Here is a 27,539-nt window from a genome sequence, read left to right on the forward strand (position 1 = left end):
TTAGTCACTGGGCAATTATTCTAAGCTGGGCACTAGTAGGAGGAGGACAGGTAAGGACTGGCTTCAGGGATGTACTGGCTAGTTTTATGTCAGTTTGACACAAGTTAGAGTCATCAGAGAGGAGTTGAAAATAAAAATACCTGTGGGACATTTTCTCAATGAGTGATTGATGGGGGAGGGCCCACTCCATGTTGGTGGTGCCATTCCTGGACTGGTGGTCCCGGGTTCTATAAGAAAGCAGGCTGAGCAAGCTAGTAAGCAGCACCCTTAAATACGGCCTCTGCAGCAGCTCCTGCCTCCAGGTTCCTGCCCTGTTTGAGTCCCTGTCCTGACTTCCTTTAATTGTGGACTATGATGTGGAAGTGTAAGCCATATAAAGCCTCTTCCTCCCAAGTTTCATTGGCCACAGTGTTTCATTACAGCAATGGTAATCCTAACTAAGATAATGGAGTTTGTATTCTAGTGACGTGCGCCCTCTGAAATATTTATGGGGCACATGAGGTAGGTGGGGCAGTGGCAGACAGTTGGGTGGGGTGGCCTTGTTTTCTGTACATTTGTCTTGCTGCTTTGACACCCAGACAGTTTTGAAGGAAGTCATTCATCCCTGGGAAGCTATAGAGTGCTGGAACATTCTGATCCCTAATAAGCGTCGCAAGCCACTCCCCAGCTCTGGGCTTCTAACCAGCCATGGGGAGTCAGGAATGTCATGACATGGTGAATGCAATTTGGCTCACCAAGAAGAAGGAGGAAATGAATGCTTCTTGGCAAAAACACACACCCTCCCCACCTTGAGCTTCCCATACATGGGGACTCCCAGCTAGCCTCATGGAGAGCAGTGTGGAACCTTGCCCTCTGGCCTCACACCACTACTTGAACATTGGGGCCATCACCTTTCCCAGAAAGGAGACATCTGCCTGGACCTCAGTGCACCTTGTTCTATGAGAGCAAGAATTTTGCCATACATAGCAGAGGCTTTTGGGAAACTGAACATGTGTGGTAGGTCCAGGAAATGTAGGGTAGCCCCTTGAGTGAAGGAGATGTTCCTTGTGTGCTACCGTGTGCACTGAGGGCCACTCAGTAGTTGTGGCTCACCAGGTCATCCTGCCAGTGGGGTTGAGGCTTCCAGAAGTGATGAAAATCACAAGGTATGTCCTGTATTCAAAGCCAAACAGGACACATTGTGTGAGCCATAAAATGAGCTGCCAACACACTCACAACTTCAGAGAGAAGGTGTTGGCACATTTCATAACCCTACCCCTCACCCCACCACTGATGCAGATTTTTGAAATGTCAAAGCAAATTCCCCAAGTGCCAGTGGGAAGAAAAAGCAATCCACTCCTGACGTCTGGGTGATTGCATTTCAGCAAATCGTATGTCAACTGACAAGCTCTTCTCTATCCACCGCATAACTTTGCCTTCATAATAAGACCCAGAGCTGTTTCCTGGGCTGAACCCAAAGCCATCAGCCTCGAAAGCTGTAATACCAAAGGACAAATTCAGTGCTGAAACTTCCCAGGTATTCATCTCTCAAATCACTCTCAGGATGCAAGGCTTAGGCTGTGAAATATAGTGAACTTTCAAATGAATAAGGAGCCCGGACAGCGTTTAAATGCATTTGGAAAGCCAGGACCACCCAGTATAGCAAGCATGGTAATAAAATGTCACAGGTAGATTTAAAACTTAGTTTTGGGCAGTGCTTTAAACTTCTGTCTCTTAATCCCCCCCATAAAGAGGGATTTCGTGTCTGTAGATATGCCTATGGGTGTCCTTTCATTTCCTCTTCCTGCTTGGAGAGGCTCTAGGAAGCTCTAAAAGATAGGCTGGGAGGAAGGAAGAAAGCAAAAGTCTTCCCCTAAGACCAGTGTTTTCACAAGCAGGCTGGGAAACCCCTCAGGCTGGGGTGGAGGAGATGTAGGTGGTGGGAGCAGGAGAAAGTGTGAGCTATCCGGAGAACTCAAGACCTGTGAAGGCACCTTAGGGTTCCCAGGAACCCAGAGATCCTGACAGCTTTCCTAGCTGGCACATCCTCTCAAGAGAAACATTGGGAAGATACTGGGGGGGGGGGGTAGTGGGGGCGTCTTTCAAAAGAAATAAAGGGAGGAAGGAGGAAAGAAGAAGGAAAAATAAAGAGAGGGAACCCTGTGCATGTCACTTGTCTTATATCAGGCAGCAAAAGCATATTCAAATCTGCTCCTTTTTTTTTTTTTTTTTTCTCTCCTTTTGGTTTTCCAAGACAGGGTTTCTCTGTATTTCTTTGGAGCCTGTCCTGGAACTCACTCTGTAGACCAGTTTGGCCAAAAACTCACAGAGATCTGCCTGCCTCTGCCTCCTGGGTGCTGGGATTAAAGGTGTGTGCCACTACCACCTGGCTTCTAATCTACTCTTAACGGAGAGGCAGAGAGAGAGAGAGAGAGAGGCAGGGTGTTGGAGGGATGGCTCAGAGGACTCCAGTTCAGTTCTCAGCACTCAACTCTTAACTCTAACTCTAGAGGAGTCAGTGCTTTTGGCCTCTGTAGACACCTACACTCACATGCGTATCTCACATGTGGACACACCCCCAAACAATTAAAACTAATAAAAACACACTAAAAATGAGAGAGAGGGAGGGAGGAAAGTCCACCTAAGCGGAGGGTTTTTGAAATGTCTTCATGTGTTACATTTCACTTACAAAATACACATTTATTCTTCTGTCCCATCCAACAGCTATGACACACCTAAGGCAACACAACAACAAAAAGTTACATTTTAACACTTCAGCTTCCATTGGTTTACTTTTATATGGAACTAATTTTGTGGTTTAACTCTGCCCTATCCACAACATCAACGAAAATTGATATGAGCTTTTCCAACGTAATGGAGAACAATGGGAAATGGAATTTGATAAATTAGGGTCAGTTGTTAAAGCATCGGGAGCCAGAAACAGGCCATCCCATCATTTCTGAGGTCTACAGATCCTCTGTGAGCAGCTGCCTTCCTGGGAATGGCTTGATCTTTAGGGCATGTTTGACACTACCGCCCCCTCCCCCCCAGCTATTCACAGAAATGGCCCAAAGATTGCTTCACTCTGTTAGTGTCCAGGAAGGAATTACTGTGTTTTTATTCTTTGGTTTATGGTGGTTGAATTAACTTGCTCCACTCTGATTTGTTACTTTGAATTTTTAAAACTTTTATTTTTGTAATAATTATTATTTTATCTTATGAATACATGGTGTTAAGATTGCTTCTATGTATGTGCATCACATGTATCTCTGGTGCCCATGGAGCCCAGAACTGGGTCCTCTGCAAGAAAATCAGTGCTCTTAACTGCTGAGCCTCTGGGCTCACAAAGTGACCATCACACAGTGGCCTTACATGGTGGCCATCACACACTGACCAAGAGCACTGACAGTTCAGTTCTTGCAGAGGAACCCCCACTCCTGTTTTGGGTCCAGCACCCATATCAGGTGGGTCCCAACTGTCTGTAACTCCAGTTCTGGGGCACCTATCTTATGGCCTCTGGCTTCCATGGATGTGGCACACATGTATATGTAATGAGTAAATCTTCTAAAGAAGGAAAAAGAGAGGTGGATTTTAGTTGTAGGATGTGGGCCACTGGGATATGACTTTGAAGGCTGTATCTTGTGTTTGGCTTTTGTGTCTGACTCACTTTTTTTCTGGGTTACCATGATGTGAGTATCTCTCCTGTACCATTGCCTTTCTTCCACGACGTTCCCACCTTGCCACAGACCTCAGCTGATGATGGACTGAGACCCAGAAACTGTGAGCCAAAATACCACTCCCACTTTATCTCAGCTATTTTTTCCACAGTGATGAAAAGCTAACTAATACAACTAATTGTTTTTACAACTAGGGTGGTGGTGGTGGGGGGAAGGTCCTATAAATTAAATATATGAAGGTGAATGAAACTTACCTATTTTGGTTCACCTCCATGTAGGTACAATCACAGACTTCACTTTGATTTTCATCTAGAAATACATTATCATCTTATGTCAAACATTTTTCTCTATTAACTCTTAATTCAGCTTTCATACGTTGTCCTGATGGTCAGAACAGACTTCATTGTTTTCTAGTGTTCAGCACGGGATCAAATGTCACCCAGATCAACAAAGCATCATTCATTAATGGCAGCCTTCCCTGAGTCTGCCTTTGATTGGCTACAGGAAGAGGCTTGGCTTCTCCTGAGAGGATCCGATAGCATGTGACTGGCCAAGTGAGTGAATGGGCAGACGGTCATGAGGAGGTCAAAGCAGATTCAGGAACGAGACTCATAATTTTAGTTTCATGTCTCTTTCACCTGGACTTTATTTATTCCCCTGTAGTAGTTGAAGAATGTGCATCTTACCTGCTCTGTTAGCATTTTACAGGCCAGAATTGAGGAACTTTTTTTTTTTTTCTTTTTTAACCAAAAATAGATAAAGCAAAGGAATGAATGAGTAGCCTTGGGGCAGGTGAGGAGATTTATAAGAGAGCAGCATTTAATTTCTGTGAGCATATCCCCACGAAACTCAAGCTCAGCAGCACTGAATAATGTGAAATACGGAGAGAGGGGAGGTGGAGATGTCACCCACGCTGTAGACTCTGCCCCCATTTGGTTCCTTCCCACTTGTTTCCTTTTCCATTTATGGTAGGTGCCAAGTGTGTGTCAGTACTGTATGGGGAGTGCCAGTGCCCATAAGGATGGCTGCACTCCATCCTGGCACAAGGGCAGAGAGTTCAAAACTGTCCTCAGCAAGTCATAAGACCTAGAGGTCAAAGGCCTGGCCACAGTAGGATGTTTGTCTGTCTTATTCTAAATAACAACAGACCTGGTTTGAGGTGTGACTACTCCTGACTCTCAAGGCTAGGGGACAAGTTGAATCGAAGGTGTGGTTACTGAGCCCATAGAGAAAGGAGGAAGAAAAGTCTGTTCAGTATACATGCTACCCTGTTTGGTTATGGTATATAAGAGTGGTGAAAAATAAACTCATGGCAATTCAGTATTAACTGGATCTGCCCTCCTGACTTTTATTCTGTGTCTCTGTCTTTTCTTTATCTTCTATAGTTAGCCTTTCCCTCATCCACACACTTCCACTCAGGTACAAACTTGGGGATGCTTGGCTGGTTCCAATTGCAGCCCCACAAAGACAGCTTCTGACAGGGGAACACTGCTGGAGAAGCCCAGCCTCACTTGCCATGCTGAAGGGTGTGAAGACAGTGTCCATTGTTGTAGCTCCATATTTTCAGACAGCCGTCTCTGCCCCCAGTGACGAGCCTAGGAAACAGATTTTCCCCCTAGGATGACATGACCCAGATCACCCTACTGAAAGGTTCTGGACTCCAGAGAAAGGGTTTACCTTCTTCCACTGGAGTCAAAAGTCAGACAGGTGATACCAGCATTGCCATGAGTCCCAATAAATTCAGACACCTGTCTTCCAGTTTCAAAGTCCCACACTTTCACGACCTGTATGAAAAATTGAAAGAAAGATGGCTTAGCAATAATTACTATCAAATCAAAGGAAATTAGAGGCCTGGTGACATAAATATCAAAGAGGACAGTTTAAAGGAACTGGAGAGATAGATGGCTTAGAGGGTGAGGGATTCAGTTCCTATCACCCACATGGCAGCCCACGACCATCTGTATCTGTAACTCCAGGTCCAGGGAATCCAGTGTCCTCTTCTGGCCTCTGCAGACAGTACCCACATGGTGTACAGACACACATGCAGGCAAAACATCCACATATATTAAATAAAAATAAATGTGTGCCTAGAAAGTGTCTGGACTCCCATACAGCCTATTTGAATGTATCCAATTGCTAGCACAGCTATAGCAAATTACCATGACTAGATCACTTAAACAATGGAAATGTTCGGTTTCAGCATCTGCAGGTTCATTGTCCAGAGTCAAGGGGTTGTGGGTGTTCTAGTGTTAACTAGCACCTCAACACAATCTAGACTCGCTGGGGAAGGGAGTCTCAGCGAGGAAATGTCTAGATTTAGGTTGGCCTGTGGGCATGCATGGTGGGGATTTTCTTAAGCTTGGGTTAACTGAGGTAGGAAACCCCATCCTGAATGTGAAAGGTTCGTGCATTGGTCCTGAACTAAATGAAGAACTAGACTCATGTTTCTGGATTTGGATATGGTCTGACCTAAGTTCACTGTTCTGGACTGTGGATCTGATCTAGGCTCACACTTCTGTACTTTGGGTGCTGGACTAGCTGTCTGCAGCTTCTGCTGCCATGCCTTCTAGGCAACAATGGACTGTGTCTTGGAATGTTCACTAAAATAACCCCCATTTGTCAGGGTATTTTATTGAAGCCACTGGGAAAGAAACTGTGACAGTAGGGTTCATTTCCTGTACCTTCTAAACTCCCTGTCCTCAGATCTCCCTCAGCACAATTGTTCTCGCCATTAGTCTCTTTCTGGTCACCTCTGGAGCAGGCTTTGAGTAAGAGTCCTTCCTTTGAATGAGGAAGGGAGCCTCCAGGGAGCCCAGTGTCCTCAGTCTTGATAGCTGAAGTCAGTTCCTACCACAGTGGGGTTTCCTTTGAGGTAGGCTTAGAGCCCGCTCTCAAAGTCCTCTGAGCAGATAGTGGATTGGAGTAGTATTTGCTTTACAGCATACAAGATAACTCTCAGGATGGATGTTCCTTCCTAATAACTCATCCTGGGAGCCACTGGGGAGACAGCAATTTCTTCCACTTGACTCTAAGCAGACTGTTCAAACAATACGGGATCATTAACAGAGCAGAACTGAATGTCCATCCCATTGTTGATTTCTAGGAATGGAATGTGAGCAGAACACACTGCTCATCTGTAATGTAATGTCAGGACCAAGCTACCTCACAAACATGTCATCGCTAAGACATCAGGAGTGGATGGTACTTACGGATGCTTCGCAGCAGCTGACCACATGCCTGAAGGCTGGGTTGTACCTGCAGCATACCACCGGCTCTTGGTGCGAGCGTACCAGGTGGGGCTCTGGGACAGATCTGGCTCATGAAAAAGAGACAAAGGACAGCTGAGGTGACTGCATGCCAGTGATACCTAGGAGGGGGCTGATCTGATTCTCCATTACACAGTGGCCAGCAGAAGCTTGGGGCTCAAATGATGCATCTAGGCACTTGGGGAGATTGCCTAACTGCTCAAAATCCCACTCTCTAACCTGCAATGTAGGGGCAGTAACACCTGCTTTAAGTGTTGTAAAGACGTGATGGCTGGTTTTATGTCAACTAGACACAGGCTACAGTCATCAGAAAGGAGGGATTCTCAATTGAGAAATTGCCTCCACAAGATCCAGCTATTGCCTCCACAAGATCCAGCTATAGGCAAGCCTGTTGGGCATTTTCTTAATTAGTGATTGATGGGGGACGGCCCAGCCCATTGTGGGTGGTGTCATCTCTGGGCAGGTGGTTCCTGCTTCTATAAAAAAGCAGGTTGAGCAAGCCATGGGGAGCGAGCCAGTAAGCAGCACCCCTCCATGGTCTGTGTATCAGCTCCTGCCTCCAGGTTCCTGCCCTGCTTGAGTTCCTGTCCAGATTTCCTTTGATGATGAACAGTGATATGGAAGTGTAAAACAAATAAAACCTTTCCTCCCCAAGCTGATTTGGTCATGGAGTTTCATCACTGCAATAGCAATCCTAACTAGGACACAGGGACTAAGTAGGAAGAGATACGGGCATGTTCTTACAATGCCACACATACGATAAGGCATACTCAGAACACATGTGATTGACACATGCTGAGTTACAATGACTGCTAAAGAAGAAATAGAGCATGCACTTCTGACAGACTGGCTGATTGATTGAGACTGGTTCTCCTGTTGCTCAGACTGTGCTCAAACTCAAGATCCTTCTGATTCTTCCTCTTGAACAATACTAGGATCATAGGTGTGTGCCACCACAAGGGGCTATGAATCTCTTTTTAAGGGCAGGAGGAGTGTAACTTGATGGCTGACAGGATGATCTAGTCTGCAGAGAATTTAGATTTTTCTCCCAAACAAATGTAAACAAATTAGCACACTAAGAATCCTTGTGTCCAAAAAGCGACACTTCTTGGTTACTGCAGGGATGAGGCCCAGGCAGCAGGGCCCTGTGACTCCATGGGTACCCAGGTTCAAAGGGCAGAGCAGTGCAACCAGAGCCTGGTTCCACAACTGCCTCTCGGAGGCCAACACTCAACAGCACCTCAAGCCCCATGGCCTGATTTCCTCATCTGCAAAATACAATCTCTTATGGGAATGTGAGGCAAAATGATGAGGAAAGGGATATAAATGCTGTCACGCAGTGGACAGTAATTCCATGTGTGATTTCCCTGCCGCCTCCCTCTTCATTGACCTTCTGCAATGAATCCTCAAGCATGGTTACAGGAAGATGGCAGAGCCTCTCCAATGGACCTGAAGCCTCAGGCATGATGCTCAGATTACTCTCCAAGGAAGAGCAGCCTGTCCTGGTGCTTTAGGAGATAGTGTGTGTGGGTTGGGGGTCTGGTCCAGGCAGGAAGAAGTCCACAGAAGGGAGTAACAAAGGGAAAGGAAGAATCTCTGGGTCTAGCTGTTGGTCTGATCACTTTCCCAAGTGCTGGGGGAGGAGCTTAGGCAAATGAGGGTTAGGTAACTCTAGGTAGCATAGCTCCTGAGTAATGTCAGGGATGGGGTGGGCTAGGACAGGGGACATGATCTGGCAGCTAAGTGTTAGCATTAGAGATTGAGATTGTGTTGCCCTTGAAGCAGAATTCCCATCATTGCATTACCTTCCAAAAGAAATCAATCAAGTGGGCTGTTTGTTCTACACAACTCTATCATACAGAGCAAACAGCAGTTTGATTGGCAGGCTGCATTGGCATCCTGAGTGAAACCTTCCAGATTGCTCAGGAGCCTAGCTACACCAGTCATTCAGCTGTGGCTCTATTTGAGTTTTCTGAGCCATTCTAGCCAGCCGCATGGCTTCACTGAGATTAGAAAGGGAGTGGATGGCCAAGACCAAGGCCACACATGTGATGCCCTGAAATGTGCTTGCTTTTCTAAGAAGTTAATTTAATTTTATAAAAGATGTATGTATGTATGCATGTCTACAGTGTTCTGCCTGCATGTCTTTGGGCCAGAAGAGGATACCAGATCTCATTATAGATGGTTGTGAGCCACCATGTGGTTGCTGGGAATTGAACTCAGGATCTCTGGATAGAGCAGCTGGTGCTCTTAACCACTGAGCCATCTCTTCAGCCCTTAAATTTTCTTTAAATTGTGGATATGTGTCTGTGTGTATAGGTGCCTATAGGGGCCAGAGGTGTCAGGTCCTCTAGAACTAGAGTTAGAGGCAGTTGTTAACCACCTAGTGCAAGGACAATGTGTCCTATCTATCTATCTATCTATCTATCTATCTATCTATCTATCTATCTATTATCTATCTATCTATCATCTATCTATCATCTATCTATCTATCTATCTATCTATCTATCTATCTATCTATCATGGACAGTGTTCTGACTGCATGTGTACCTGCACACCAGGAGAGGCACCAGATCTCATTATGGATGGTTGTGAGCCACCATGTGTTTGCTGGGAATTGAACTCAGAACTTCTGGAAGAGCAGCCAGTGCTCTTAACCTTTGAACCATCTCTCCAGCCCACAGTGTGTCTTCTTGACCACTGAGTCATCTCCAGGCCCCTTGAAATGAATTCTTAACATGTAGTTTGACCTTTGACCCTGACTCCCATGCCTATGTACACAAATCAAGAGAAAACATGGGGAGAAAAAAGGTCTTGATTTGGGGCACAGGAAGCCAGTTACCACTGTGTCACAGTACCTGAAACACAGATGCTATGACATTCACTGTAACTTTTCTGCATCCTTCTGGTCCTGTGTATTCTGCCTTTGGATTCTCAGAACTGCTGAACCATGATAAAACAAAACAAAACTGTGGTAGGGAGGAAGAATGCATGTTGTGTAGCCAGGAAGAGTAACAGGGGATTAAGAGTGGGCCACATGGGGCTGGAGAGATGGCTCGGAGGTTAAAAGCACTGGCCATTCTTCCAGAGAAGCTGGGTTTGATTCCCAGTATCCACATAAAAATAACAAATAAAAGGAGAGTGGGCCACACTTGTACTGGGCTGGCTGTACCGAGGTCCATGCTTTTGGACTACAGAGAGTCCTGCAGTTCTCAAAGCATATGCCAAGCACCCCATCATTCATGCTGGCAGGGCAGGGAGGGAAGAGCTCCGTTCCCAGGAGGGTGTGGCTTATTCCATAGCCCCTGGGCCTCTTAGAGCAAGGATGCCTCCTTGCAGGCTGTGGGAACCAGTATTAGGAAGTATGCTTCCCTCTGTCCCAGGCTTTGTTTTAGGTTAATTCATTAATTAAATGTGTATGAGTGTTTTGGCTGCATGTATGTATGTGTACCACACTGGTGCCTCATGTATGCAGAAGTCAGAAGAGGGTCTCCTAGAACTGGAGTTGTGGATAGTTGTGAGCCACTGAGATACCATGTGGGTGCTAGAACCTTAACCTGGGTCCTCTGCAAGAGCAGCAAGTGCTCTTAACTGTTGAAACACCTCTCCAGCCCTTTGTTCTGATTATGGTCCTGCCCCAGCTCCTCCCTACCCCCTCCCTACCTCCTCCCACCCCCTCCCACTTCCTCCCACCTCCCCATCCACCCAAATCCACATCCTTTCCTACTCTCTCATTAGAAACCAAACAGGCAGCTAAATAAACAAGTAAACAAAATTGAATGGCACACAACTGAAAACAAACTTGAATAGGACAAAGCAAACAAAACAGAAAAACAAAGAGCCCAAGAAGCAGATGTAGATGTAGAGACATGCAAATTGGCACATGTAGAAGTCCCCTGAAGACAAAAAAACACTCCATGAGATGGAACCCATCTCTGACACTGCTCAGTGGCCAAGAAACTGAGGCTGGGGACCCAGGGGAAAGCAGATACCACTGTTCTGCTAAAGGAGCACGGCCACAAAATGACTCCTAGTGACATTCTGCTGTACTCATAGATCAGAAGCCTCCTGCTGCAGTAAGTAGATGGGAATAAATACAGGGACCACAGCTGGACAGTGTGCTGCGAGTGAGAGGTCTTGGAACACTACTGAATGGGAAGTCTTCATCAAATCCCTCTCCTCTCAGCTCAAGGAATCCTGTAGAAAAGGAGCAGAAAGAGTATAAGAGCCAGAGAGGATGGAGGGCACCTAGGAAACCAGGCCCTGCACCTCAACAGAGCAGGACCAATGCACACGTGGACTCCCAGGGGCTGTGGCAGCATGCACAGGACCTGCGCCTGTCTGGACCTCATGGGATGCCTGTGCTGAGATGCTGAGAGTGGAGGTGGACATAAGCCCACATCCCTAACCCAGAAGCTGTCTCTAGTTGATAACCAAATGAAAAATTCATTTTCTCTAATGGAGTTTCACTTGGTGTATGAGCCACTCTTAAGGCCAGGCCCCATGTTCAGCAGAAGATGGCCAACAGAAAACAAACTCAGTGGCATCTTTGGAGGTTCTTTGTCTCATAATGCTTTGTCTGTGTCTTCTCTCTCTTTTTTTCTTACCCCACAGGTCTTTTGCTTGTATTTTTATAGATTCTAAGTTTTTGTTTCTAGGGGATTTCTGTGTGAGTCAATTTGTGTGTCTCTATGTCAATATTTGTTTCTTATGCTTTTATCCTTGTTTTGGTTTGTAATGTACCATCCCCTCTTCCTTTGGATTCATTGTAGCAAGGTGCACAGAGAAGCCAGAAGACTACCCTCCCCCAGAGGCAGGATGTCTTGTTTTTTGCTCCTGGTCCCCATGCATCATAGCCATCCACTCCCCAACTCCTGGATCCATAATTATTCATCTATGAAGATTTGAACTAGACAACATCTATACATCTGTACTATAAGAGTAGAAAGCCTTAGATCAGGTAGGGCAGAGACAGGCAAGGACCTGGAGCCAATTCTTATCCTGTATAGTGTCTTCTCTGAGTGTGTAAGACCAGACAGGTTCAGCCCAGAAGAGCAGAAGTGGAAGAAAGGGCAAGTGGTCACTAGACTCTTTGTCAGGGAGGCAATGGTGCTATAATTGGGATTTGGGGTAGAGTGTGGGGATGTCAAGGAAACTAGAATACATGTGAAATCGAGGAGAGTCCATTCTCAAGGCCCATTGCTGGGGAAGGGAATCTACTCAGAGGTCCCCATTACAGTCCTGCCTTATCACTTGGGTATGTGCTCCCTGAATGGCTAGCTTGCTTTATGGATGGGGGAGGGGGTGTCTAGGGCATGGGGCATGGAAGAAGCAACATCACTATGAGGTTTATCAGACCTCTGTCTGTTCTCTGTGTGCTCATCTTCTGCCTTTGGATTTGGTTTCTGTTCCCATACAATGAATCTTTATGTACTATAGGCTTAAGGCTGGTGGGTGGGATGGGACCAAGGGAAAATTACCTCTGGATAGTGCAGATTACTCCAGTGTTGCTAGAGGGGATGCTAAAAGGGCCCATGTCAAATATAAGCTGAAGGCCGGAGGCTCAGGACTACAGTTTCAGAGCCTGTGACCTGAATGGCAAAGAGCATCAAGTAGACCACTGACCATGCCGCTGGAATTCTCTAACATCCTCTAGAAAATTCTACACACAAAGCTCAGAGGACAGACAGCCTCATACCCCACTTTCAGGTGAAGAAAAGCCAGGGCATCGGTGGCCACACACAGAGCTCTTGGTCCAGAGAGGTAGAGACAAGCTGCAAGTTCTCCCTTGATACCACTGGCTTTGGAAGAAGCTGTAAAGCAGCAACCATGGGTCTCCAGATCCCAGATCTGTGGAGGAAATGGGGGACAGCAATAGGTTTTGTTCTTTGTGTAGATAGGATCTGCCTACATAGCCCAAGCTGGCCTCGAACTCTAAGCTCTCTGTGTGTCACACACTCAGAACATTTCGCACGGTTGTGGTGCTTCCACAGCTGTTGCCTGGTGTGGGGTCTGGCTTGACTTGACCAAGTTTAAATTCTACCCCTTGTCCACCCCTGCCAAAAGTCCAAATCCAGGGAGGAGTTTTTCTCCATCGTTGTTGTGACAAAGATAGCAAGGCCTACACCCCTGGTTCCCTCAATCATGGGTGTGTGAAAGGTGATCAGAGAGAAGGGACAATTGTGACCACAAGGCTCTAGGCTCTGCTCGTTCCACAAGGAAATGAACAGTCACCCCCTTCTCTATGCACCCAGCTTTCAAGGGGAGCGGGTGACATGGATCTCATTTGTGGTACTTTGATAACCAAATCTGTTCTGAGGTTTTTCTTTTGTTTTGTCTTTTATTTATGTGCATTGGTGTTTTACCTGCACAAGGATGTTGGGTGCCCTGGAACTGGAGTTACAGACAGCTGTGAGCTGCCATGTGTGTGCTGGGAATTGAATCTGGGTCCTCTGAAAGAGCAGCCAGTGATCTTAATCATTGAGCCATCTCTCTAGCCCTCTATCCCCAGTTCTTAATACAAGAATACACCACCAACCCAGTCACCAGGCAGATATTTGGAGGACACACAGAAGACTCCTGTGTGGCTGCTCTATGAGGACATGACAGCCCAGCGTCCATTGACCTGTGCTGGAATCCAAGTGGGTTTACCTAATGCCTAGGTAGCCTCACACAGTTCCCCAAGAACTCTTCCCCTCAGTGTTGTCTGTAAAATAGAGAGACAATGCTGCCTAGTGTATAACTTTCCTTAGAGAAGTCAGAAAATTGATTAAAGGACAGCATGCTTAGAGAAAATGGATAAAATATAGTAATGGTCTAACGTGATTAGAATGATATTGCTGTCAACCATTGTTATGCTTGTAAATCATGCCATAGCTCTGGACTTCTATGAGCAGACTGAGCTGGTAGAGGCTGCAGTAGATTAGAAGGGCAGCTGGGCCAAGCACAAAGAGGGAGAGCATGACCATCAGAGAGGCAGTGGCGACGTGCACCCACTGTGTGTCAGCTACTTTTGAGTCCTGGTTTCCTTCACTTCTTGTTGTGGGTGAATTGCTACTCTCCCTTCAAATGGCAAATAACTCCAGTCCCTCAGGATGGGGATCAATTTGAAAATGGGGTTGTTGAGATACAAGCAGTAAATGAAGACGAGGTCATTCTGGAGCAGGCTAGACTCCAATACAATGGGTGATTTTGCAAGAAGAGAGGAGTTAGAGAGAGGTACACAATGGGAAGATAGCACATAAAGATGAGCCTTCTCTCCAGCTCCAACTAGTGCTCTCTTAAGCCAGCTTTGGGAGGCAGATGTTATCCGTTGACTCCAAGTAAAGTTCTGAATTTACAGGCTAAGAAGTAGCCAAGACACTGGACACGAGTGAGCCCATGAGCCTGGGCAGAGCTTTGTCTTCTCCTTGGCTCAGTTGCCAAATGCCAGCCATTTGCAATATTTGTCTCTTAAACTGCATTCTAATCCTTTGAATTTACACTTTGCATATTTTCCATTTGTTCTCTGAGCTCTTAGCAAACAGGCCATCCCTGGATCTGTGTGGGTCTCCAGGGAAGTCAGCATGGGGTCCCAGTATTGACTCCCCGTGGAAAGGGTAGTTCCAAGAGTGGCTTGCTTAAGGGACAGTACCTCCCCTGTCTGCTATCAGTCTAGTGGAACACACTCATTTTGCTGAAGGAAAATTACCTGCACAGTCATTGTCTATTCCCCTGCTTTGGGGAGACTTTACTCACTGATTTCTTCCCACTTCCTGGCATGAGATGCCAAGATTTAAAAATGCTTCCTAAAGTCTCTATTGCAAGCTCAGTACCTAAGTTTATATGTTAGTGATATCTAAAGGTAGGGATTTGTTGAGGTCAAGAGGACAGGGCTCCCATGATGAAATCAGTGGCCCCATAAGAAGAGAAAGACAGAGCTAGGGATATAACTTGATGGTGCTTGTCTAGCACGTGCAAGACCATGGGCTTCCTGTAAAAATGTATTGAAAAACAAAGAGGAAGAGAGACCTAAGCCAGCACATTTGCCCTGCCTGACCATGTGATGTTTCTCACTATACTGACACAGCAAGAAGACCCCAGGGATATGCCAGCTTCATGCTTTTGGATTTCCTAGCTTTAGAACCTTGTACTAAACAAACCTGGGCTCTTTTGCACATTGGTTTGTCTCAGGTATTTTGTTACAACACCAGGAAAGGGACTAATACATATGGTTCCTGAGAGGAACACAGGAAATTCTGGAATCTGGGAAAAGCCATTTCAGGTAGGATGAGTTGGTGCCTAAGCCTGAAATGGCTTTTCCAAGAGTCCATCAGGGGAGACATTTGTATCATAGAAGTTTAGACTGAGTCATCAAATTGGCATCAAACTCCCTGTTACAAACACAGGTGCATGAGTGAGAGCAGCTTTCTGCAGTGGAGGTTCAGGAGGAGACCAGCATCTACTGCCGTGTGACAGTTCGCTTAATAACTGTTTCTGTGGCCACCAAGCCCTCCCTGGCACCTTCCCTACTGAATGTCACCCGTGTCTCCTGGGCTGAAGTCAGTCTCATTTAGTAAGGCCATTATATAGTGAGCCCAGTCTATGTACTGCCTTCAACAAGGACCATTACTCTACAAGGCCTTTCTCCCATCTTCTGAAGGACTAAAGAACAAAGTCCAGTTAGCTAGATTGAGTGATTTGCCCAAGTCACCTGGCTTGTTGTATGTCTCTGAAGCTTTCTGTTACCCTCTCCCAAATCCACACATCCTCATCCATTTGCAGAATTGTTGCTGGGAAGAGGGTGACCAACTAAGGTACATGCCACTTTCCCATTCACCTATCATGGCTGTGAGAAGAGGTGTCTGGAGTTGTAGGTGGCAGCAGTATCCTCTTTACCTGCCTCTTGGCATTGGATGAAGAAGGTAGGGCTCCTGACCGGAGAGATGCCAGCCCTTGAATGGGAGCACTCACTTACAATGGGAACACTCACTCACAGAATCACTTGTGCTGGGTTAAAATGGACAGAAATGAACCTACTGTCTTAACCTAGAGAAAACCTGAATGTGCTTAAGATAGAGGTTCACATGTTATGTTAGTTAGCACCCCACACTACCTTCCTTAGGGGGGAAAAAAAAAGTCTTTCCCTGAATTCTAATTCTGGTTGACAAAACCCAGCCCTGTCTGTACATTTGTAGACTACCAAATTTTCATTTGCCTTTTTCAAGGCAATCTGAATCTGTCACTTTATTCCCCGTTAGAAGATGCCAGAAACCAGCAGCCTCCTGAGATGTTTGTATGTCCCCATGATTTGGAGGAATAAAATATTTGGGCTGAAAAATAACTCAAAGAAGGAAGGCTAATCTGCTCAGGCATGCTAGTCATTGAGCTGTTTGGCTCCTTGTTGATTAGCTGTTATTCAATAGGAATAGCGCAGTCTGAAATAACTTACACACCATATTTCTAAGATGGGATTTTAATATATTTTAAACACACATTGGGAAGCTATTCAATATGCCTGACTCATCCTGGGCGAGATGCTAATCTTGTAATCACGAGTTGAGATTGGAAGGAAATGGAGAGGCAATGGGGAAAGAAAAAAGGACGGAAGACATGTCCCCACATACAAAATTATGATTTTCCGAGAGGCACAAGATTCAAAGGGAGAAAGAAAAAAAGAAAAAAAAGCTCATTAAAAACTTGGAGTCCTCCACACGGTGACTTTCGGTGAAGCCTTTGGATGAATTTGATTTTCAAAATAAATCAAACAGTGGAGTTCATAAATCTCATCTTTTTAATCAAGTTTGCTCAGAGGACTGCATGGCTCGCGTTTGGGCTTCAGCTATAACGCTGGCTGTACTCTCCACACCTAGCTGTGGAGAACTACTTTTGAGCTCACTGCAGGGTGGACCATGCTCACTGTAGGGGAGCCATCTTGGCCCCACCCAGAGAACTGATAGCACATCACAGACCTGGCACACAGTCTTTAGTGGACTTTGCCTTCCTCTGCTCACTCTTGCTCTTTTTGTCATCTTACCTAGCCCAGAGTGAAGATTCTATATAAATGTTAATAAGGCCTGGTTTTGTACCACTAGCCCCAGCCACACCCCCTAAGCTCAGGTTGACCCCATCCAACACGTCCAAAGCCATACTCTGGTCTTAATGCCCCTCACTTGCCACTTACGCTGTCTTAGATTTTGGCTTAGACCCCAAATCTTGGTGTCACTCTTGAGTCATCTCTGGCCTCACACCCTTAGAAACGTCCTTATGGAAATATAACTCGCATACCACCAAAGTCACACTTGGAACATGTTCAGCTCAGGGGGCCTTCAGCATGGCCATAGAGTTACATGGCCATGACCACTACCAGGCATGCCATCAGCTCCTCTAGGACCCCAATGCCCATTGCCAGCCTTTCCATGTTCTGTCCACACTCCAGTGCCTGGTTTCTTCTGGATGTTTCATACAAATGGAAGAAGCAAAGACAATATGTGGCTTTTTGTGACTTTCATTTGACACCACGGCTCTAAGGTTCACCCCTGTCATAATGTAGATCAGGGATTCATTCTGTTGCCACACACTGCTTTCATTTTATTTGTACCATTTACTAGTTGCTGGACATTTGAGTTTCGGCTATCTTTTAACTATGATTAATAATGCCATCATATGCATCAACAAGTACATTTTTGAGGAATGTAAGCCTTTAGTTCTCTTGGGCATATCCCTGTTGGTAGGAGCTCTGGACCATATGTTAACTATTTACTACTCAAGAATTGATAAGATGGTTTCTTTTTAAAAATTTCTTCTTTTATGCCAGTATATAGAGATTTCAATATTTCAATTTCTTCTCATTCTATCAGCATATCATATCAGTCTCTACTATTTTTTTTAATTTTAGCCTTGAGAGTGTGAAGAGGTATCTTACTGAGGTTTTGGTTTTCATTTCCCTATGACTATGGTGTTGAGAGCCATATGCCATGATTGGCCACTTTCAAAGAAATGCCTACTCAAATCTGTTGCCCGTGTTTCAGTTGGTTATCAGGATTTTTTATTACTAAGCATTAAAAGTTCTTTATATTCCTGATGCAAGTTCTTTATCAGACATATGGTTTGTAATATCCCCTCCATTACATAAATTATCTATTTCTTGTATTAACGATGCCCTCACATTATAAAGCACAGATGTTTCTAATTTTGACAAAGTCTGATTTGTTTTCTTTTGTTTCTTGAACTTTTGGTGTCATTTCTTAAAAACTAATGCCTAGTTCAAGGTCATGAAGCTATCTCTCTCTTTCTCTCTGGGACAGGATCTCCAACCTCCTACTAATGTTGTCCAAATTCCTACCCTGTGGCCACTGACAGCCCAGTAAAGCAGGCAAATGGATTGAAGCCTGATGGTATCCTCTGAAAAAGCAAGAGTAATGATGGAGGAGGGGAGTCAGTCAGACTGCTTTTTTTAATAAAAACAAAACAAAAAATCCTAGCACACAGAGGTCACGGAATAACCAAGTGTTAGACGTAGATGGGATGTTCAGTGTATGAAGGCAAACAAAGGCAAACCATGGTGCCACTGGCCCCATCTAGGTCAGAAATGTCATATTTTGAGTTTCATGGGTGACATTTCAGGAAGGCAATTGCCCAGAGTGTGTTGCAAAACAAGAGCTAGCCACTGATAGCAAGGGGCAGAATTCCCAGCTCTATGTCTCTATCTTCTAGACTCATAGGGAAATGATTGGGACAAGGACTATCTGGATGGTGTGCAGTCAGGGGCCCAGCTACATAGCACCCCAAGAACCAGCATGGAGAGAGCCTTAGCGATCATCTGCCTGTCCCTGTGTATACAGACTCAGACACACACATATGCATACATACACATACACACACACCCCAACACAGACACTTATGTAGACACACACACATACACATATACACACATACCTCCTAAAGAAAATGCCCCCATTTAAACCCCACATGAGCCTTTGTCAAGGCTGAGCCCCTCACATCGCCAAAGATGGGGATGGGCAAATTGCTTGGGAGGCTAAGGCTTGTGGGGCCATTCTGGGCTACAGTGGGAGAACATATTGCAAAAGTAAATAAAATATTACATAAACAAACAAACAAACTATGAGTAGAATCTGTCTAAAGGATGCATACATCCAAACAGTGGAGAGACAGACCTTGACAGTGTTATCAGCAGACATGGAAAATACTTTGCTTTCTTCAGAAGATATGTGTACATACATCACAGGCGCCATGTGGCCTCTCAGCATACCTGTTGGTTTTCTAGAAAAAAAAAAAAAAAAAAAAGAACAAGTAACACAAAGCCATTCTATTTGCTATTACTATTTTCCTTTCTCTTTCTTTCTTTCTTTCTTTCTTTCTTTCTTTCTTCCTTTTTAATGCAAAACTCAGCTTGGCTTGGATCCAGCAGTTCTATTCAGCCTGGAGGAGGCTTATGCTTCCCTCTGATATTACACAAGTATATATTTCATGTAATAAAAGGACTGAGGCAAAAGAATAAGCAACAGAACTAGGGGTGACAGGAAGCCTGGGGCTCTGCTTCTCCAGCTGTTAACAGTAACCACATAAAAGGAAGAGGCTAAGGTGAGGCTGCCGTGGATTCTGGGACACAGAGGCACTTTCTACAGGCCTGAGTGAACAGCGCTTACATCTGGGCTTTGCGATAGAAAGTGAGTTTAAAGTGCCCTCATGGGACATCGTGGCTAGGTACTCTGGGAGGGTCAAGAGACTGAGAGAAAAGAAGCCTGGCTGAGGCTAAGGGGGAGAGCACATGCCTGCTTTTAACCACAACAGAAGCAGGCAGAAAACTGCCTTTATGTCTCTTGCATTGTTCTGAGTCTTTTTTTTTTCTTTATTGTTTTGTAATTTTTGTTATTGCCCTAGAGGGTGAGAATCTTGTCCCCATCACACACTGGGAAACTGAGTCGGCTGAAGGTGGTCAGGAGAACCTCCTGGCTGGGAAGCCATAGAGGCACAATCAGATTTAGTGTGCTTACCCAGAGTGTGCCTCATGGTCCTGCTATCACCTGTGCCATGGATGGACACAGGGTCACCTCATGGGTCCCCACAGACGCCACAGAGAGTGACCCCGACAGGAACCTGGACATAGGCTGCATGGTTCATGCCCATCACAACTGGAAGATCAAGTGGGCCCCCTACTTCCCACTCTTCTCCCATCTTCAGCACCACTCAGGGAAATGGCAGGCCTGCCTATGGGGCTCTCTGCCTTTGCCATTGCTTCTCTGGGCTCCAGGGCCTTCGTTGATCAGGGGACTTGATGCAAGGACCAGAAACGACAGATGGATTACAGACATCAATCACTACACAGTAGGTCTCAATATGATCAAGAGGGTAGAACTGGGGAGAGGGCTCAGTGCAAGCAGCAGGCATGAGGAATGGAGTTCAGATCCCCAGAACCCACGGAAACGTTGGGTGGGAGCGGCAGCCTGCATTCAGAAGGTGGGCACAGGGGAGTCCCGGCACAGCTGCTTAGCTAGACCAGTGCTAACAACAAACTCTGGGTTCAGCTGAGAGACCTTGCTGTAATGAATGAGGTAGAGTGTGGCAGAAGAAGGCCCCTGTCTTTGCTTTCGGATCCTGTGATAAACATGACAACTAAAAGTGACTTGGGGAGGAAAGGGTTTATTCAAGCTTACAACTCCCAGGTCACACACCCTATCCCTGATGGAGGCATTTTCTCGATTGAGGTTCCTTTCTCCAGGTGACTCTAGTTTATGTCAGGTTGATAAAAATCTCAATCAGCAAGCCAGGCATTGGTGGTGCATGCCTTTAGTCCCAGCACTAAGGAGGCAGAGGGAGGTGGATCTCTGTGAGTTTCAGGCCAGCCTTGTCTACAGAGCTAGTTCCAGGACAGGCTCCAAAACAATACAGAGAAACCCTGCCTCAAAAAACAAAACAAAACGCAATCAGCACAACTCTCATTGGCACCCTCAGGTGACCCCTCTCTCTCTCTCTCTCTCTCTCTCTCTCTCTCTCTCTCTCTCATAGACATGCCAACATGTACCAACATGCATAAACATGAGTGCACAGCACTCGCATTTGAAAAGAATGAAGTGAATGAAACCCTCAAGTGTTCTGGTGGTATTGATCTCACCTACTGTGTGAAGTGCTGGCCTGGCCCAAAGCATATGACAGTGTCCCACTGAGGGGGTGGTAGCCATGAACCTTCAGTGGCTTTTTGTTGCGTTCCCCAGGGCCCCAGTCCCAGCCTTTACAGACCAGTCATGGCTTTCTCGTGTCTGTTCTCTTACGATAATTCTGTTAAAATGCAGGCATGGTAGAGTCATTAGTTCTGATGGGGCTAAACCCCATGTCCTCAGGAGAATGCTGGGGCCACTTCTCTGAGGCCACATGTGGCACACACTCACTGTGTACAAAATCCTCCAGTCATTCTGCAGCTGATCATGGTCCCCTTAAAGGCAAGGATGCCATCAGACAAGAGGAAGTCACTCTGAGATCCCGGTGAATGACATCCCATAGTCTGTGCCATTGTAAAGTCTTTACATTTGTTTTGTTTTGTTAGTGATGACCTGGTCTCTCTGTGTAGCCCAGGCTGGCCTTAACCTTGAAGTCATGCTTCACCTCTCTAAGTGCTGGCATTACACCTCGCTCTGCTGGGATTTACATTCCACATCAGTTACAGTGAAAAAGCTTTAAATGTTTTCTGCGTATGGATGCTTTGCTGTTTGTGTATTTGTGCACCATGCATGTGAAGGCCAGAAGAGGGAGTCAGATCCTGTGGGACCAGAGTTATAGATGATTTTGAGCAATGATGTGGGTGCTGGAAATAGAACTCGGATCCTTGCTCTTAACAACTGAGCCATCTCTCCAGCAGCCCCCATAGTGAAATTTTAGAGGTTAGAAACAGAAATGTTCCAGGCTCTGGGTGAGAGAGATTACTTGTGGACAGACTTTTCAATGATTCCCGTAGGGAATCCCAGTCACGTTCTCTTTCACTTTATCAACCGTGCTCTTGGTAGGTAGGAGAAAGACTACTTACCCTGGCAGATAAGGATTCCAGAACCTGATGATTCGATCCACCCCACCTGTCACCAACAGGTTTTTTCTCCTACAGAAAGAGAATGTCTTGACTCCTTTATGGATGCAGAACACGGTGTGACCACATTCTGCTCGCCTTTGGGGCAGGGCAAGCGATGCTGAGCTTTTCCCCATCTTGACAATCTTCCCAACATTCCTTATTTCTTTTGGCTTCTCCTTGACATCTGTTGCTCCCATAGTGAACCCTAAAAATATTCCCAGGAAAACAAGACAGTCTCTTAAAGCAATCACTTAATTTTTTGACAGCCCCAGACTTGTTCTTAGAAACGATGTGGGTATTTTCTTTCCTCCCCAGGGGTAAATTCCAGACAGCCAGAAAATAAAACTGATGTGAGTAAAAAAAGACTCTTCTCACTTTTCTAAAAAGGGACATGAAACACCTTGGAGGGCAGAGGTAGTGTGAAGGTCATTTGCGTTTTAGGCTTTCATCGCCCAGTGGTCCAGCCTTGCTGGCAACACTTTTATGTGAGTCTTTCAGAACCTCAGTGGATGCAAGCACATCTATCCCCATCTTTAGTGAGAAACCTTCCTTGGAAAACTTAGGATACTTGTCATCCAGAAAACATGTAACTCTCCTGGAGCGATGGCTCAGCGCATAACAGCACCAGCTGCTCTTCCAAAGGACCGGATGTGATTCCCAGCACCCACATTGCCTTAGAGATCCCATTGTTGGAGATGACTAAGTGATGGGATATCTACCAAGGAGAGCTGCTAACAGGGAGTAGAACCAGCTCAAGAGAAGAAGTGTGGTGTACTCAACAAAGCTAAAAGGTATTGGAGATCTGAAGAGAGTTTTAGCATCAGGCAAGGAGATGCAGAGTTTGTAGTTGGCCCAGCTGGATTTTGGTATTGCTTTGGTCCAGTATTTCCTCACTATGTTCCCTTATGATGGGAGTATGTGATCTGCCCTTTGATTTTAATTTACAGGGGACTGCAGTTAAGACATTGCATGGGTCTCAGAAGAGACTTTCAACTTTAGACTTTTAAATATGTTTGAGACTGTGATAGACCATGGGGAAGTTGGAATGAATGCATTTTTGCATTATGATATGGCTACAAGCCTTTGGCGGCCAGGGAATGGAATGTATTTGAAAGAAAATGGCCCCCTAAAGGTGTGGTACTATTAGGAGGTGTGGCCTTGTTGAAGAAGGTGTGGCCTTGGTAGAGGAAGTGTGTCACTGTAGGGGCGAGCCTTGACACTCAGTTCACTTCCTGTTGCCTGCATATCAAAATATAGCATCTCATCTCCTTCTCCAGCACCATGTCTGCCTGTTCCCACCATGATGATAATGGACTAAACCTCCAAAACTGTAAGCTGCCACCTCAAATAAGTGTTGTCTTTTATAAGAGTTGGTGTGGTCATGGTGTCTCCTCACAGCAATAGAAACCCTGACTGAGACAGTGGTTCACAATCATCTGTTGCAAGGACCCTGCTGCTAGCACCTCCACCAAGACCCATTGCCCTACAGCCTCTGTTGGTACTGGCCACCAGACAGCCTTCCGTTGTTGCCACTGGAACCTGGTACTCCTTCCCATCCAGGCACAGAGGCCCTGCCACTCTGACAGGGATGGGCATATATCCAATCACATTCTCACAGCAAGCTCCCATCACCAGAAAGTAATTATAAATCTCTGTAAAACAGGTACTGCAGAGAAGAAGGCTCTGGAAGCTTTGTGGAGAGGAGCTGTTGGCGAATAGATACATCACGTTCATGAGTTTTTATTAGCGTTTCCAATTTGTAGGTCTGGATGTGCTTGGCATTGACCAACTGGATGATCTCTACATCGCTAAGGAACTTCACACCTTTCTCAGCACTCTCCAGAATCTGCAGACATTCTTCATTAGGCGGAGGATCGCTGGGGAGTTCAATTTCAGGCTCGGGTGTCCCCAGTGCCACTGGAGGGCTGGGTCCAGAGGCATCAAGCTTTTTTTTGGAGCTTTTTTTTGGGGGGGGGGTCACAACAGGAGACGTGATGGGATTTTTTAAAGACAGTGTGGATTCTGTCTCTATATCTAATATAATGTCTCTGTTTGTTATTTGGGGCTGGCATAGTGAGAAAAACTGCTCTTAACAATCTGTAACTCCAGTTCCAGGAATCTGATGCTCTCTATGGCCTCCACAGGACATGGCATGAACATGGTGAACATACAATAGGTGGACAAAACACCCATATACATAAAAACTAATTAAAAATTACAAAGAAGATCGCAGAAGGAAGACCTGAGCCCAGGACTGTCTGAAGCTACACTGAAGTACACAGAGTGCCCATGGGCTTATCAAGCAACCAGGCAATCATTTCCTCCACTGATTTGGATAGATATGTTCAGCTGAATGGTTGATTTATGAATCTCTTCTATAAGAGGATCAAAATGGTGGCATCAATGTCCTCCTGCGGGTTTTCAATCTGGATCTGGCCGGAGGATGAATAAAGAGGGGTCCTCAACACACTCAGAGGGGCCTTCCTGCTCCCTGTCTCTTGGTTTCCCTTGGACACTCGCCTCCGTTGTGTTCCAAGTGACTTAGAAGAACTCTGGAGAAAGAAAGTTGAGGAATAATGTTCATCTCCCCACTCATTGCTTGTGACTGGGTTGGGGTTAGGGTTGTCTGAGTGTTGTGTCTGTCACTACAAGTTACAAGGTCAACACTTTCCCAAGAACCAGGAAGAAAAACATGCCATTCTGGAAAGTTCCATGCAGTCTAATGCAGGCTCCATCTTCAAGGGCATGTGCTGCTCTTCTCAGCAGACCATGTCAAGTAGGACTCTGCCATGGGCTTTCTGATTCCTCAGGAGAAATGGGAAGTCTCTTTGGCAGAAACCTGTAGTTTTCAATATTGCCACTATTCTGTAGTCAGCCTCTTGGCACCTCTAGTTTGGGGAAACATCGCAGCAGAGTTCAGAGATGCGTCTAAGTATATAGAGAGGCCATCCTCATTGCCCCCTTCATTTCTCTGGAGCTCTTTCATTTTGCCTGGCCCAAAGCCCTAAAGTTGGGAACGCCAGCCATGCACTCCACAAGTCCTGCTGGAGAACTCGGAGTAGTGCCAGGCTACTTGTGTATCATCTCCATATTTTCACAGCTGTCATCTCAGTCTGGGGTCACCTTTGGTGAATATATTGACAGAAAAGATATTGACAGATGGAAATCCTGTTTGTCTCTCCACAATGGCTCAAGCTTGCATTGGGTAGAGAAGTTGGCTACTGGCCCTCCATCCTGCCTTTATAAGATGGCAGAACTGCTGGGTGTTGGTGGCATATGCCTTTAGTCCCAGCACTCAGAAGGCAGAGGCAGGCGGATCTCTGTGAGTTAGAGGCCAGCCTGATCTACAGAGTGAGTTCCAGGACAGGCTCCAAAGCCACAGAGAAACCTGTCTTGGAGAACCAAAAAACAAACAAACAGACTGCAGACTCAACCAGAGGATCTCGGTGAGCACTTAAAGTGTCAAAGAGACATGGTGCACCTGCCTCAAACAGCAGCTTGCCACAATTGCTCGTCCTCCTTGTTATGAGCAGAGTTCTGAAACTTCTGAGCAGGTGTGTCACTTTATTTGAAATTTATTTTATTTTCCAAGTAAAAAAGAGAGTAATCCAAGTTCATTTGCATGAACTCTAGCGACTCTCTTCCCATAGAGCCAGGCAAGGATACCCGTTTAAATGGTTGCCATGGAAACCAGAGAGCATAGCTCTTCTCCAAAGTCTGAAGAAAGGATGATGAAAAGTTTAAGTGGTCACCATGGAAACTGAGAGCAAGATTCAGTGCTGGTTCAGATCCCCAGCACATTAACTAGCAGGCAAGTCTTCAGGGATGAGGGTGCTGGATGAACTGAGATGGATCTTCCACTTCGATCTTAGCATCCGGCTTACCCAGATGCAGTTTCCACAGCCACAGGTTCACGGTACTCCTTGGAGTCAGCAGCCAGGTGAGGGTACTCCTAGTTCAGCCCTTGCCTCTTCTGACTCAAGCTGCATTTTGAGGCTTGTCTGACTTATTCTGCCCAGTGTTTTACCCTTTACTCTTCACTACTCTCCTTACCACAGCAGGTGCCCCATGAATCTGGGGGGAGTGTCACAAATTGGAGCCCAGGTTCTGTTTGTAGGAGACAAGGCAGTCCTCAAGCATCCAGCCCTGTGTTCCCTGTGACTTTAACCAAGATGCACTTCCTTTTGCATATTCATTCACAACAAAAAATGAGGTTAGGCGTTCCTGTCTTAGATAAAGAGCAATATGGATGGTGCTTCAAACAGCTTGACAACGATTGTGGTGCTCCACAGGCAAGCGCTTTCCTCAGTTACAGCGTTCCCCTTTTATAAGGTGCTTCTACCTGGGAATACGTTAGCTGACCAGAAGACCAGCTTCAAAGCCTCTGAGTATTTAAAGGAAGGGCTTTCCAGCTCTGTCAAAGGTCTTTTTGCCTAAAAGGGTGGCAGGGAATCTTAGGAATGGAAGAATTTCCTCTCTGATGAGGCTGTGACTATCTGGCTGCTACTGAGGGGTGAAGGCTGTTACCAGGCATGAGCATGGTAACACACACACACATACACACACACACACACACACACACACACACACACACACAGAGTGGCAATTAGCAGGCACTGTGAACTATATGACTACCCTGGAGTTTGGGGAGGTGGGGTGCTATAAGGACAATGACATATGAGATAAGCATTTGACAGGATTGTTACCTCAGTCTTCTGGTTGCCCTGATGTGTGACACGTCAGAGTTAAATGAGAGGTGTGGTTTTGAATTCTGGCTTCACAAATGTACTCACTTGACAAATATTTGCCGAGCACCTCTCTGTTAGACGCTAGATACTGTCCTAAGACCTTGGGTGCTAATGATGAACAAAACAGTTGAGAAATCCTGGCACCAAGGGGAGATTGACTATACAGAACACAGACAGCATATCAGAAAAAGGGTAGAACTGTGAATTCAAACAAGAGAAGATGCTGTGGAATAATCCTCTCGTACACTGTAAAGATATGCCATTGGAATTGGTTTAATATAGCGCTGATTGGCTGGTAGCCAGGCAGGAAGTATAGGTAGGGCGATCAAACTAAGGATGCTGGAATGAAGATGGGTAGAGTCAGGGAAGTCACCGAGAGACGCAGGGAGAAGCAAGATGGGCATGCTGTACTGATAAAAGTTGTCAAGCCACTTGGCAAAGCATAGATAAGAAATATGGATTAATTTAAATGCCAAAAGTTAGTTAGCTAGTAACAAGCCTGAGCTATCAGTTGAGCATTCATATGCAATATTTAAGTCTCCATGTTGGTTATTTGGAAGCAGCTGCTGAAACACAGAAAAATCCCACCTACAGGAAGACCAAAGCAAATAAGGTAGTTTGAATGTAATTGGCCCCCATAAGCTCACAAGGAGTGGCACCATTAGGAGATGTGGCTTTATTGAAGTGCATGTGGCCTTGTTGGAGGAAGTGTGTCACTGTGGGGGGTGGATTTTGACGTTTTTTATGTCCAAGATAGCACCCAGTGTCTGAGTGCACTTCCTGTTGCCCTCTGGTCAAGATATAGCCAGTA

At 45.7% G+C, this 27,539-nt stretch overlaps 1 protein-coding gene across 1 annotated transcript in view; it reads right to left on the minus strand.

Moving 5' to 3' along the window:
- Nucleotides 1–22,151, minus strand: part of LOC127237353 (WD repeat-containing protein 49) — a 40,571-nt gene extending 18,420 nt beyond the window's left edge. The window contains exons 1-9 of the mRNA XM_051205584.1: nucleotides 21,942–22,151; nucleotides 19,078–19,183; nucleotides 12,621–12,772; nucleotides 6,866–6,968; nucleotides 5,334–5,440; nucleotides 5,172–5,251; nucleotides 3,911–3,965; nucleotides 2,669–2,714; nucleotides 1,093–1,152 (exon numbers count right to left, since the gene is read on the minus strand). Coding sequence (XP_051061541.1) covers nucleotides 1,093–1,152; nucleotides 2,669–2,714; nucleotides 3,911–3,965; nucleotides 5,172–5,251; nucleotides 5,334–5,440; nucleotides 6,866–6,968; nucleotides 12,621–12,772; nucleotides 19,078–19,183; nucleotides 21,942–22,114 — 882 coding nt within the window. The 5' untranslated portion in view covers nucleotides 22,115–22,151. The remainder of the gene's footprint in view (nucleotides 1–1,092; nucleotides 1,153–2,668; nucleotides 2,715–3,910; nucleotides 3,966–5,171; nucleotides 5,252–5,333; nucleotides 5,441–6,865; nucleotides 6,969–12,620; nucleotides 12,773–19,077; nucleotides 19,184–21,941) is intronic.
- Between the last annotated feature and the right edge of the window lie 5,388 nt (nucleotides 22,152–27,539).

The sequence above is a fragment of the Phodopus roborovskii genome, unplaced genomic scaffold (assembly GCF_943737965.1).
Source record: "Phodopus roborovskii unplaced genomic scaffold, PHOROB, whole genome shotgun sequence".
Taxonomy (NCBI): Eukaryota; Metazoa; Chordata; class Mammalia; order Rodentia; family Cricetidae; genus Phodopus; species Phodopus roborovskii.